At 39.6% G+C, this 15046-nt stretch overlaps 1 protein-coding gene across 1 annotated transcript in view; it reads right to left on the bottom strand.

Moving 5' to 3' along the window:
* Positions 1 to 2545: 2545 nt before the first annotated feature.
* TBX20 (T-box transcription factor 20) overlaps positions 2546 to 15046 on the bottom strand; it is a 35070-nt gene continuing 22569 nt past the window's right edge. The window contains exons 7-8 of the mRNA XM_071736062.1: positions 7570 to 7679; positions 2546 to 3196 (exon numbers count right to left, since the gene is read on the bottom strand). Coding sequence (XP_071592163.1) covers positions 2856 to 3196; positions 7570 to 7679 — 451 coding nt within the window. The 3' untranslated portion in view covers positions 2546 to 2855. The remainder of the gene's footprint in view (positions 3197 to 7569; positions 7680 to 15046) is intronic.

The raw sequence follows: 15046 nt of genomic DNA, 5'->3' as shown, positions 1-15046 counted from the left end.
ATTTTTGGCACTATGAAACTCATCACAGAGAATTTGGATGAGAAGTTGGCCTTATCATGTTTTTATACAGGAACAGTCTATTGCCACATTTTTTTTCAGAGAGGGATTATATTTTATTTGTAGTGAAAAGCACTTGTCTTTCATTTAATATTTTTGTAGATGATGTTGTCAAAAGCCAGTCTCATTCTCGAGCAAGAGCCCGGAGAATTTTCTCTGAAACATTTATCAGGACATTTCTGCATGCTAAATATTGGTATTTTCAGAACAGGGACTCAGATGAGGCTAAAGAGTTTATTTCTCTAAATTTGCTTCACAAAGGAAGGACAAGTCAATGTATAAGGAGGTTTTATGTGACTTGTAAAGCTGACTAAATCAGCCTACCTGTCCCAAAGTTATTTCTGGAGTCATGTAAAAGCTGCCTACTTAGTTGGTCATTTCCTGATGGAAATATCATCCTTAAAGCTACTGGCTTGAATTCTGAACCTAACCATATCCCCTGCAAATCCAGATAAGATAATAAAGCTGCAGAAGGAAACAGATAAAAGAAATAGAATTTCCCCATGGGCTTTAGTGCATGTTGTCACCAGACTTTCATAAAACTCTAAGAGAAAGTCAAGAAAATGAAGGAGAAGGATTGAAATTTTCTTTCAAATTTCCCCTGAAATTCTTGCTTTCTGTGGAATCATATATGTACTTGAAGAGTTCTGTTGTTGTGGCGCCAGTATCATCTAATTTCCTGAAAAAATAGGAGGTTTGTATCAAAACAGGGTATAACTCGATACAACCTTGCAACATGCACTTTTTGGATTAATCTGATAGCCTGGAGCAAAATCTATTACCTGGCTACATCAAGCCAAATTCAGTGTCTGGTTCTAAGTCATCCAAACACTGCAGAGCTTGGCCTATTATATTAATTTATCTAACTCCTTGTATTAGATCTGAACCCAGAAACTGTAAACACTGGTTTTTCATTCAGAAGCAGACCATAGAAGTTGAAAATTGCCTTAGATCATTTTTTATCAGCAGGTCTAATGATGGGTAAAGGGAAATTAGGATGATACTCCAGATAGCTGAGGTGATTGAAATAGCCAACTTGACAAGATTTTAAATTCATCTACTGGAAAGTACATAGAGATGCTCCTTATCTGTGGGATGCAAGTACTGGCCTACAATAGAAACTCCAAAAATCCTGGGAAGGTGTCATTGCTCTGGGTGACCGGGCATATAAAATGAGGCAGTGGTACCAAAAAAAAAAAAAACCAAAAAAACAAAACAGGCACCTGACTTGCCTTGCACTTCAATGAGGTGGGAGATAGGTGACTCAGTGTACTGCATTCAGCTTCTTCTCATGACATCAGCACACACTGGTCAAAAATAAGGAATAGTCCCCAAAAATCTGATTTCTATTCTGTGTTCCAGCTTTACACAGATCTTTAATGCATGAAATTGAATTTCTAGTTCCTTTTTATTCCTAGATGTATCATCTATAACTTGGATGCAACTCGGCACAGAAACTCTGTGTTGACTTCTTATTTACAGTGAAATCCCAGCTCCTGCCATGCAGAAAACCAGCATTGCACTGGAACTTTTCAGCAGTGCAAAGCATTTGTGCCAGCTCTCTGCAAAGAAGTCACTTTTCCTTATACCTCTACAGTTCCTCTGGTGCATCAGACATAACATACTAGAAAAAGTGGACAGTACTTTGAATGAGAACCCTAATCACTAACTCAAAAAAAGGCAAATAGGGATAAAAAAATTACATCTAAATTTCTGCACTGGTATTTTCCCAAGGAAACTGCACCATTCTACTGGGACATGGAAAAACAGACAGTACAACCCTCATTTTCCTGGCCAAAAGCCACGCCCAAACCCAAGAAAGTCACAACAAGTAGAAGAATACTCCAATGCCACGCATTTTACACTAATCCATCGATTCTAGTTCAATCTAGAGAGTCTATAAGGCTGATCTAGCCTGAAATTTGCATAAGTTGGTACCCATTTTCAGTTAGGAACAGGCCTTCAGTGGCAAGTGCAGCAGCAAGCAACCTGGGTATCTTGGTTTTCTAAGTTTCAGTAACAGAATTTCCCAAATCCGTATTTTCCTTCATCACACCTTAATAGAAAGTTAAATTGCTCCTCCTAGGATATAGCACAAACTTTTTTTTTTTTTTTTTTTTAGACTGAAAGACAGAATGTATGATTACTGCCACAGTCATATAATGCAGTTCTTTTTTGGAACTGATAAGAGTTTTGTGAAAGAAACAAAGACAGACTTGTAAATAGTTTTCTCTTTGGGATTATAGTAGCAACTAAGAAATACTGCTTTTGGTGAATAAAAGCCAGTCTTTTAAAAAACACAGTGGCCTTTACCACTTTGTCCAATTCCCAGTAAATGTGTGGTGAGATAGCCTTAAACATGCTCAGAGTTGTAGCAAGACATTTTTCTGTTTAGATGCTCTTCAGTCCTAAGAAGAGATGAAAATGAGTAAGAGTACTGCCTTTCTCAGGATTCTTCTAACATATGAAAAAAGACATACACAATTAATTTGTACATTGCTGCATAAACATAATCTCTTTCTGCTAGGTATAATGCACCTTCGGAGCAAGCTGCACACACCCAAAAATCCTGGGAACGTTGGGATCCCTTTTGGCTGTGTTACACAAAGAGCAGCTCCAAGCTGCATGCACTCTTCTCGTGATCCCTCAATGGAGGAATCTATATCCATAATGCATTTTCTTAGCTGGTTTGTTATGAGTTCAAGCACTCCTGCCACAGGCCTTTCAGGAAGGTCCCTGGTGTTTTTCATACCAAACTTGCACATGGAAAACCTCGCGTTCCTCTCGTCTTCCCTCAGTCATACGAACGGCGTCATCACTGCCGAGGAGTGACGCAGTCCCTGGATGGCTGCATAAGGACCCTGCTGAAAATAATGGTGGTACCTGGGCATGTGGAAGGAAGGGAAGGTGGGGCCACTGCCTTGCATGGAGCTGGCTAGAGCAGAGGGTGTCAGAGGCATTCCCAGGCGGCTGTATGGAGGCAGAGATCCTTGGATTGGATGAGGAATGGGCGTAGCTATGGAGGCAGTGCTGGTACCCAGGGCGCTCAAAGACTGGGGATGCTGAAAGCCAGGGAAGCTGGTTGAGGAGGATACCCAGGAACTGAGGGACAGGTTATCAGATGTTGTAAAGGCTGACCCTGCAAGCAGAGAGAAATGGATATTAGAAAGAATTTTTTCACGGAAAGGGTGATCAGACATTGGAATGGGCTGCCCCGGGAAGTGGTGGATTCTCTGTCCCTGGAGATATTTAAAAAGAGACTGGATGTGGCACTCAGTGCCATGGTCTGGTAACTGCAGTGGTAGTGGATCAAGGGTTGGACTTGATGATCTCTGAGGTCCCTTCCAACCCAGCCAATTCTATGATTCTATGACTCTATGCTTGCACTGCAACACACAAAGCTGCTAAAAGAACAAAAAGGGAGAAAGTCCTTCTCAGCAAGGCTGATTTTAATGACAAGTTGACACTGGAAATACTTCCCAAATGCTTCTCTGCCCTTATATCTTTTTTTTATATTGTAATTTTCTGGTTGCTGTCCTTTATCACTACATCTTAAGGCAAATTTCCATTTTAAGAAGGTTGTTGCTGTGGCTTGAACAGTAAAATCAGATTCACACATTGGGCCTTCTTAGGTATGAAAGAACCTTGTAATGCTGTCACTAAACATTGAAGCATCTACTCTGACATGGAATCTAATGGCATTACATCCCTGTTTTGAAGACATACTTGTAGCTTTTTGCATCAGATCCTTAATAGGACTGGGTTTTTTTTGGTTTTTTTTTCTCAAATGCAGAAATATACAATTCGCTCTACAAGTTTTCCTTATTTTTTACTCCAGTAAAACTTGTCAGCACTGCATCTTTCACCTCTACTTGATTTTTTTTTCCAAAATACAGAACAGAAAACTCCACAATGTCAAAACATTTGCTATTTTTCAACAAGTGTTCTAAGAAACAATACTAATGCTAAATCACAGTAAGAGATGCCAATCTTTAAGTGAAATGAAAAAAAAATATATTAAATAGTTGTTCTAAGGATAATTTCCTACTTTTGATCAAATGGAATTGCATTTGTTTTTTTGTATTTTTTAATCTGAAAAGTTCCAAAAATTCTTGTCACAAATCTACCACCTCTTTGAAACACTTTTTCTACTTTTTGTCTGAAAATTGCAGAATCAAAAAAATAATAATAAAAAAAAAAATAAAAAAAAAGGAATAATGGCTTCTTTAAATTAAAACTAACTTATATTAAAATTACTTATTTTATTTTGACAATAAAATTTTTGAAAAACAACACTTTGCTGGGTATTAATTCGTGGTCATTTTCAAATAATCTGGTGAAAATATTGCCCTTCTGCAGCTCCTCTACGCACATGGTCATCATCAGATGTCTGATTTCTAGAAATGCCGAATACAATAAAATCCTATAAATAAAGCCTTAATTTTTTATTCCTATTCAAACAATAATGCAGCTCATGTCCCCTCTGTATTTTCTTTCTTGTCCAACTTCGTCCATTGAGAAAATGTTTTTTACTTTAAGAAATAAATTTACTGGCAAGAATATTTGACTATAATTTCAAGCCAGTAATGCAAAACAGTCTGAGACAATCAATTTTACAGCAGGTATTAGTTTAATAAATCTGATTCCAGAGGATAGGTTCATCCAAGCTGTGGAAAGAAAAAAATATGAAGACATCTATCTCTTGAGGTAAACTTACTGGAATTATATATACCAACTAAATGGAGCCACATACTCAAACCTTGAGCAAGCAACAATAAAAATTTTAAAAATGTGATTTAAAAACAAACAAACAAAAGGAAAACAAAACAAAAAAACCCCAACATGTGTTTTTTTAGGGATATATTCTCAGATCACAAAGTGTGCTGCTCTTGATTAATTCCCACTCTGCTTAACGAAACAAGTTAAACAGCCCAGTAACAGGGAAGAGAAATACTGGTGATTCAGCAGTAGAAATGGACTTGAGACAAATCCTGACCCAACTACCACTGAACCAAACCCAAACTGCTCTGAAGTTAGGATCCAGAGCCAAACACCAAGGATTCAACTATACTTACTGACCAGAGTGAAAACTTTCACAAATCAGGCAATATCTGAGCATTATTGCACTACAGGGAAAACGAGACCTGAATCTGGATTTGCCTGGAAGGTTTACATTTGGCTCAGTTCCAGGTGGCTACTATGAACCCTCTGTGTGGATGCTGGAGTGAAGGCATCCAGACACTATGAATTAAAGTGTTTTAATTGGATTCATATATTTCATATCTGTTAATTCCTTTGGAAAGTGACTTCTTGTGATAAATATACTGCTGAAGACAAGCCACTTCCATCTTTAAAAGGCTGAAATTGTCTGCGCTGAGAATGTTCTGAATGTAATTAGAAATAAATAGCAGTGATAGACTTTCCTCTATACAGAGTAGAGGATCTGACTTTTTCTCATGAGGAAATTTGCTCCTCCAACTGCAATGATTTTTAATTGTGACCTAGTGCCTCAGAAAGTCTCGTACCACATTTGCCATTGCCAAGGAAATGCGCAATAATAATTCTGAGGCCATTGAGGCCCCAGAGAGCTTATGACACACACCATCCAGCATTGTGTTTGTGTTTGGCTGTCAACTCTCATACATGTGGAAGGACACCCCTCAAATTTGCATACAAGGCAGTTTACACATGCATCAGAAGAAATAAAAATGTTCATGAAGTCCAATAGGATTGTTATTTCTCTCCTCATATCTTGGAGGATGTTTCTTTACGGGCACCAGACCTTGAAGGCAGTACAAAAGCAGTATGGTTTACCCTCTGGGCATGCATCTGGTTGTCCAGAGCAATCAAAGAATAATAGAATGGGTTGTGTTGGAAGGAACCTTAAAGATCATCTAGTTCCACCCCCCTTGCTATGGGCAGGGACACCTCCCACTAGAACAGGTTGCTCAAAGTACCATCCAACCTGGCCTTGAACACTTCCAGGGAGGAGGTATCCAGAGCCTCTCTAGGCAACCTCTTTCCAGTGTCTTACCATCCTCAAAGTGAAGAATTTTGTCCTAACATCTAATCACATCCTATGTTAGCATATGGCTACCAGAGTAGAAAAAGCTGATTGCTACAATTCATCATCTTCCTCACTTGCACATTTGCCATACTGTGAGCAAATACAGAATTGTATCCTCTGAATGTTATACATAAAATTAAGTTTAATAAACTATTCCTTCATCCCCTGACACCTTCCTTAGGATTCCCTTCAGAAGAAGAAGTCTCTTAAGAGAGAGTTCTCATATTGAGGTTCAGCTTGTTCACTTTGTCACTTCCAAAGGAGGACACCATACCAGGGAGCCATGTAACTCTTGGAGGGAAGGTACCTTGCTTGGAGACTTCTGGCAAGGGAAAATTCAACACTGTCTTCAACAAAATCTGGCCTAGGATCTAAGTTGACTTGAAGTGAGGTAATCCCCAAGAAGCCCATAAAAGGTTGGCATGGTACCAGCTGAGCAGTTGCTCCAGAAATTTCGCAATCTAAGAAACTGCTCTTGGAATAGATATGTATGAGCAAGCCCACCTAATCACATTTTGTTGAAGAGCAACTTGTGGTTAAAAATAAGTGTGTTTTCCTTGCACAAGTCCCAAGAGCTTATGACCAGAAATAATGCTCTTATCTTAGCAACACTGTATGAAGTTAGAGGACAAGACAAGGGCACTGCCAGTTGGAAGGCAGATAGAACTGCTTTACCTCAAGTGGCTGTTGCATATCAGGCAGGTCACAAAGTCAACATGCAAAGTATAATGCAACACAAGTTTAAGCTACTCAGTGATTCCACAGGATGGGCTTGAGATCTTTTTCCAATGGCAAATTATGACAGATGTCACAGCTCTCTTTGCTTCTACTGTTGTGACTGCTAAAGTAGGGAAACCATTAGATAAAGCATTTGAAGTGAATTGCCTCAGCAGGAAAAGCACTGTTTAGAGGCCAAGCAGTAACAGTTACACATCAGTTTTTGAGGCAGCTATGGACTTTTCTTCCTGTAGAGGCAGAGTAGTTAATCTGGCTGAAGACATTCAGATCCAAGTCTGGTTCACAGCAGTCTGAAGGGGCTGCAAATGCCCTCAACCTACATGGTACTTTACAAACAGTGTTGAGCCCCAGCTAGTAAGTTATGTCAAGGGGTGGGGAGTGTTAACTTGTTCTCAACACCAAGGTGTTGAAGTTGTCTGGTTTTCAGCCATCCTGAAGAGGAAGCAGAGGTAGTTCTCTTTTGATGGCAGAGGCTGCATAGGAATCCCTATGGCTGCCTCCTGAACTTGCCACCAACACAAGTGCCATGTACATACCAGATGTCCAGGAGAGCCACAAGATAACAAATATTTTTCTTCATTATAGAATGTCAGAGCAGAGAGGCACACCAGAGAAATGCTTCAGAGTACCAGAGTACTGACTGTGGTTCTCCTTTACTGAAGCATAACCAGGTCATCACAATTTGCCTCATGAGCACATTTTCCTACCTCTGCTTTGTGTTGCTTGGCTGTCATCTCCAAGATCATCTTCTCCTCCATAGGTTCGAATGGGAGATCGGGCATAAGAGTGCTTTTGGATAAGGCTCTCCACACTTTCTCTGTGAAAGTAAACAACCTACTGTATCAACAACATCCTGAACAGCCTTCGCAACTCATTAGGTTAAATACAATGAACATGCTGCCTTTACCCTGTCCAGATCACAGCTTTCTCACACAGACTCTCCAGAACTACTTGGCAAAAGGGTTACCTGAGCATGTCATTGGAAATGCTGAACTTGGCCTGCAGTGTTATCACATCTTACCTGCATGGTACTGCTTCTGCAGCAGAAGAGTGAACCTCCCACTATCTTTCCTGGATGTGATCTCAGGCAGTGAATATAACACCAGCACTCTTCACAAATTTGAAAATGCACTCTCTGACATTATTTGTGCTGAGTGATCAGCCTGGGTTCAAAGAAAACCTGTGGACACCTGTGGTCCAGCTCCTTCCAAACAAGCTTTCACATCACACTTGACCATCTCACAACGTGCTCTCCCAAGATGGGTCCAGAGACAGCTCAGCTCTAACCATCCCTCTCTCAGCATCAGAGCCAAGGCCAGTTTTGTGCATCAGGAAGTCTCAGATACTACCAATCTTGTGCCACGTCTATTCTGGGTGGTTAGATGTGTCTGCCAGGCCCCAGCCTCACTGGTGGTACAAAGGACTGAAGTCACCCAAACAATTTTTAAATAGAAGAAAGGCATATCTGCATGATAAGCCATAGCAGCTTGTAAGGAAGGTCCAACCTTACACATTCCCAGCGTGTTTCCATGTAAGTAGGTGGCATTACACCAAAGATGAATATTACTGAGGCACATTTCCAAAATGGCTTTGACCTTCTGTTCCCATTTCAGAAATCTAAGTAGCAATAGCTGTATAAATCTGCTGCTTGGTGAGGGTTTTATCTGAATCTACCATGTGGCCATTCATACTTGCTAATGCCCTTCACTTTGAGAACATGGCTGTTGCAGAAATTCCGAGGTAAACCATTTTCCAAGTAACATGACAAATCACAACGGCACATGTTTTCCCTTCCTGCAGAAAGCCCATTATGGTCATTTTGTCCTTGGTCTATCACTGGCATCATTACTTATGCTAGTCTCCTCAGAAAAAAAATAAATAAAAGGAGGATCTTATCAAAGTGATTTACTTGTGTCAGGATTGGAAGTGGACTGAAAGCAATGGCAGTTCCTACATAGAGGATGATATAATTGAATTACTGCCTTTTAAGTGATTGAAAACAGTAGGCATATCAGGGCTATCTCAAGGAAGATTTTACAAAGAAAAAGACAGATGGCATTGTTTACATTATGTGCTGTATGCCTCTTGGAACTTTTTTTCCTGAAGCAGAATGTGAAATGCAAAGAATTTTACTTAACCAAAAGACTATTTCAGATGAGTAGAGAATAACAGGATAATAAATTAGACCAGTGTTGTCTAAGTGATTTAGATACCAATCTGTACGCATATTCATAACTAAAGAATTACTGATCTCTAACTGTCTGAAAACAAATGTGATTCAGGTGATTGGATTGTCTCCTGACTTTAGTAAGGGTTTGCTTATAATGACAGACAATACAGCACGTAATAATGCTGTGATGCAACAGAAACAGTGCAGTCTCTAGTTTTAGTGCAGTGGGCCAAATTCTCTAAAACATTGGATCCAATGGCAGTTTGGGGATAAACTCACTCCAATAAATTTACATTTGAATTACCTACAGGGATTTAAAGCTAAATCAAATGCCCACAATTATTGCAGACTAAATTCTTTCCAGATGGGTTTGTATGCTAGACAGAGGACTCTATTATTCTATATGGTTGTCTTCTTTTAAAGAAAAAAGAGATGACTTCTTAGTGAACCCTGAATCTGCAAAGTTTGAACCCAGAGAATTATGTGGTAGGTTAATTTATTTATTTTTCATGTTGTAATGTTGCAGGTAGTATGCTAAAGGTTTTAGAAGATTAACCTCATTCGTTGGCACACACAGCAAAGGTTTCTATGATGGAGGGAATGATCTAGTGAGGAAACTCAGATCAGGGTAATTTCACAAAAGCAGTTCCTTTTGTGCCACTGGGATTTCATATTCAAAACTCTATTTGCTTATCTTGCCTAACCATGTTGGTGATTTACACTATAGTCACAAAACAGCTATTAATTTTTCACTTCGAAGCTGAAACTGTGATTCCTATAATGAGTGCAAAGCACTGAGATCCACACCAGAATTTCAGCACCTGGGCCCCCCCAGCCTTCAGTTGGATACTCTCTTTTTTCCACACACACACTTGCTGCATTGAAGCTTCCAGACAGATCGAAAAGAAATAAAGAAAAGCAACAAGTGGTGTATTTTCTCCATTTGTGAAGCACATCTCAGAGTTATCCCATGAATCGCTGTTTCTTCCCCCTGGCAAAACATGAGCTGAAGTCTGCACTCAGGTCTCTCCCACCCTGGAGAAGTGAGCTACTTGCAAGTTAAGGGATAACCTTTCCTACTTTCTGTATTTCAAAGGAAAGGGATTGTGTCCTCTGCATCATCCTCAAATGTTTCATGCTCAGAGAGCACTACACGGAGATCAGTTCTTGGAGAACAAAGGGGCTGCAGCTCCTCTGTCTATGGAAACATGAGGGGTTTCCTACATATGGTTGAAAAGAGGAGATGAATCTCCTCCACCTTTTTAAGACAGGGGTGCTTTAGGGCTTGCTCCAAAGTAGATGTGTAGGAAGATGCAAAACTTTAACAAGATTTAAGTTAAGTACCTGTGGCTGGCAATCTGGAACACTGGTTTCTGTTTACACCCTGTTGCTGAAAAGACTTAAATCTCTAAATCTTCCTGAAAATTCTGCTATGAAAATATAAACACTTTACAATGTCCAGAATATGGTGCTCTGTAGAGTGACCTAATAAAATAAATTTTTAAAAAACCTAAAATATACTAAGAATACTAAAAGGGAAAGACTCATTAATTCAGACCTCTGGCTTTATAGTTCTGTATGCAACATCTTCAGATATTTTAGTGTGGCTCAAACAATTTATGGAAATAATTTTATAAATTACTGAATGAAAAATCAGTATTTCCAATTTTACGATTTTGCTCCATTAAAAAAAAAAAGTTATGAGTATGGTGGAGGGTTTTTTTAGGTTTCCTTTAGGTTTTTTTCTGAGCTGATGCACACTAAACTGGAGAAGATCAATGTGACTTTCAGTTACTCAATATTTAATTTCTGAACTTCTTCACAATTCAGTTTGTGATCAGACACTTGTTATGTAATACATGATTCTAAAATTTTTTTCCTTTTTTATGTATCTTAGAACTCTACATTTTCTTCTACTATAGCCATAAATTACCAATAAACTTTGTTTAGAGAGACCACAAGCTACCAGCTGGATAACAGAAAAATGTCTTTTATCTGTCAAATTCTTCTGTGTGGTCTACCAACAATTTTCAGTCTTCCAGACTTCTTTTCAACTCAGTTATCTTGTAAATAAAGAGAGGGGGAAACGCACACACAGGCATAATATATTACTATGATTAAGCTGTTCTGTGTGCTCAACTGGGCACCATAGCAGATGACAGGCTGAAGAAGAGTGAGTTAAGGGCTAAAGCTGCTTGAAAAAGAGAAGGAACCCTGTGCCAAATGGAGAGAGGAAAAAATAATCTCATATTGGCTAGCACACCCACAGAGAAGATGCTAAGGCAGAATAAATGAGTAAAGGTAATACAGAAAAGGAGCTTTAGTCTGATCCCAGTGATCTGCATTCTGACAGAAGCACACCTTGAGCCCAGCCTTGTAAATAAACTTCTGCTTATGAATGAAGCACTTCTCTCTCCTATGCAAGAAATAAATCAGCAAGTTTAAATCACCAAGGAAGTGAAGAGTTGACCAATTAGCAAGATTTTAGGGTGCACAGAGAGAATCTTGCCATCCTGCAGATTTTAACCTCTCAACCAAACATTTCACTCTTACCTCTGCCAGCAACCCATTCCAAAGCTAAACTTCCAGCTTGGAATTCTTTATGTCTTCCAGCTTCAATCTGAGTCTTTGGCTTTGTTAACAGTGCCCTGTACATACAAAGTAGTCTCAGAGGACCAAAAGTAGATAGGAAAATCCTGATGTAGCTGATAAATGATTCACTAAAACTTTACAGGCTAAGCCCAAAATCTTGCCAAGGATATGAAATGGAAGACAGAAGAAAGCAGAGCTGATTTGAGAAGCAGCTGAGGAATAAAACCCTGCATGAGGATGTTCACTTCCTTTTGCTGTCAACCCAGATTACTGAAATTCTCTCAGGAGAAGGTAAAGTCCCAGATTACCCCGAGTAGGATCTTTAATCAAGATGAAAGAACAGGGCTTCTTGTAGATGGAAGCTGGCATCTCTTTGATGCTTCTTCATGTCATTTTTTTCTTCTCCTTTTGCTGTCTCTGTGCTTCGGCTGTGCACTCAGAGCAGTCTGGTGATCACTATGACCCTGATTCTGAAGAAGATGACCACAAAATATGCTGATATTGAAGAGGGCTCACCTGGCCATAATGCACTGTCCACACTGGTGTCACTACATGCCTACATGCACCTGAAGCTATGGATTTTCCTGGATTTGGTAGACAGGAAACCTACCTTCTCCCTTTGGGATGAGGAGTCTTGAGGCAATATACTTGGTTGTGGCAGAAGGCATAAGAAAAGCCAATCCAGAACTAGCTTGCTGGAGCCAAACCTGGGTTAGTATCCACCTCAAGTATATACCATGGCTCCAGAGAGGATGGGGTTGGTGTAATAGGACATTCCACTGGAGGTGGGTTCAACCCCTTTTGAAGACAGTGTGCAAAAGTCAAACTGTGGTGGGGAAGAGTGGGTGGCAGATCCAGGCACTTCCATCCTCTGCAAAAGTTACTGTCTCAGTTAGGAAGGAAAGTTTTAAGAGGTACAGCAAAGCATGGCTGAGGAACCTGTCAGTGTTTTCTCTTTTTTTCCTTTTTATCCAGGTGCTAGGTAAGCAAAAAATAAGGTTATCCTCAGAATCTGCTCCCTGTTCCTGGGTTTTGTTTTTTTCTTTACAAAAAAAGGCAAGGTTAAAAAAAAATTAATAGATGGAAAATAATAAAACTGGCAACCATGTTTTGCTTGGCTGTTCAGCTCAACACAAAGAAAAATACAGAACAGGATATAAAGCATATGAATTATCAGTTTGCAGCCTGAATGACTTCTTTAGTTCTGCATTTCAAAGGTTTCCTTTTTTTTTTTTGTAGCTGCCAGTTAGTATGTTTGGAAGAGAGCCCAGATAACAGAAGACATCAGAAGTGAGGTGAGGTGAAGACAGATGGAATAAATGGCCTGAGAAGGCACAAAAATAAACTTGTCGGAAGTCTCACTGTAGTAGAACTTTTTTTTAAGGGAAAAGATGACTAATTTGTCTAAGACGCAAGTGCTAAAAACAAGTCTGTTAAAAAAAAAAAAACAAACCCCACAAAAAAAAACAACCAGCCAAGAAAAAAAAACCCAACTCACCAAACCCAAACAAAACAAAACAAAAAAAAAAAACCAGGAGGAGGAACAAATATATTTCCATAACAGCAACTAAGAGTGTAAGAGTGAACAACAAACACTGTCAGAACCACTGTTCAGATATCTCTCAGCCTTCATGTGCCTGTGGCTTTCAGTTATTTTACACATAAACAAATGTACAGACATTTAGTTGCTCTTTTACTTGTAGATGAATATTACAGACAGACTTTAGGAACTTCACTCAGCTCTGATACAGTATGAACCAAATTCTTAAGCAGAACAAAGTAGTTCCGTTCTACTGCTTGGGTTACACCTGAACTAATTCCAATATACTTGCCTCATGTGTGCTGAAGTTCTGTTTGGCCCAAAACTGATACAGAGCAAACACTTTTATACAAAGTCATAACTATTGGGCAAGTTCTGGATGAATGCAATAATCCAAGAATTCGTATTATTTTAAGAAAGAAAGGAAATGAGAATTAAATTATGAAAGATCAAGGTTTCAGTCTTTCCAAGAGAAAGAACAAGTCAGTCTCCAAACTTGTATTTAGTGATGACCTCACAATAAACATCAGGCTATCGATGGCAATTTTGGAAGAGTTATAATATAGATGAAGGTAATGTAGCCTGGCTGTAGCCATGATATGGGAAAAATAATGACACTTAATGGAGAAGGAGCATGAGGTTATTAAATATAGCCATGCCACTTCTCTCAACTGCAAATAAAAATGAGAGAAAAACAGCTATCTTAACACAGGAAGGAAAAAAAAAAAAAAAAAAAAAAAAAAAAAAAAAAAAAAAAAAAAGTTTCTTTTCTCTGTCTTGGAAAAAAAACCACACTCGCAAACGTAGCTCAGCTATCTTTCTCTGTATCTGGTTTTCCCAAACATAGTTACACACTTAGTTCTATCGTAGCCAACCCCACGGAGTTCCACGTCACCAAGTGACAACAACCATTTCTTTCAGACTGACAGGCAGAGGATGAAACAGTGAGAACAGTGCAGTGTTGTGAAACTGGGACCTGGTGAAATCCCTGGAAAAGTTCCCCTGGGGTGGAAACTGCAGGTCTGATCTGATGTCATCCCCTCCCCTTGTGCATGCACTACACCTGCACGGGGTGGGTGGAAAAACACAAGCAAAATAAAGTATTTTTATACTGTTTTGCACAAGTAAAAAGATAGATAGCAGAATATCCAAATGGAAAATGAGCCTGGATATGAGCACTTGAAAGTTTGGGAAATAAAGAGGTTTTAGGTGGCATGGGGAAAAGCAATCATTGCCTGGCTAACAGCAAGCAGAGTTGGAGGAACCAGCTTTGAAGGGAATGCTTCAGGTGACTAAATGTAGGCAGGTAGTGCTTTCTAAGACATCCAAGTCATCAGCAATGCTCTAGAAGGGATTATAGGGAAAATATAGACAACCCATCCCAGCAGCAGCTGGAGACTGGAGTAAACTCAGCACATCTGGAATGGCACCAGATACCAGGCATTTAGACACCCGAATCCCTGCTGTTTCTCCCTAAACTTAGGACTTCACTGCTCCCAACCTAAATATTGAAGATGCTCTCCCATGGCCAGCTGCTGACATTCACAGACTGAGAACCAGCTGAAGACAAAAGATGAGCTGGTGAAAACTATGACACAGCCCTACTTAACCACAAACATGGAAATAAGTCTTAGAATGTATTTCTGGCAGTTGGTAGGAGACTTTCAAGCGTCAGGCAAGTTCTAGATCAGATGTAAAAAGTAGGAATGGGTAGCAAGGCAGCTCTGTGGGGTGAGCTGGGGAAGGAATGGAAGAGAGGTCTGCAGCAAACAGGGCATCCTTAAGCTTTGACTGCTGCTTCCACAAGGCAGTGCCCATGTCCAGGCATTAGCATCCCTTTCACTTACAGCCTTGCAAGCTGATACAATGTATTTCCACACTT

This window comes from Heliangelus exortis, chromosome 2 (assembly GCF_036169615.1).
Source record: "Heliangelus exortis chromosome 2, bHelExo1.hap1, whole genome shotgun sequence".
Classification (NCBI taxonomy): domain Eukaryota; kingdom Metazoa; phylum Chordata; class Aves; order Apodiformes; family Trochilidae; genus Heliangelus; species Heliangelus exortis.
This window is presented reverse-complemented; position numbering and strand designations above follow the sequence as displayed.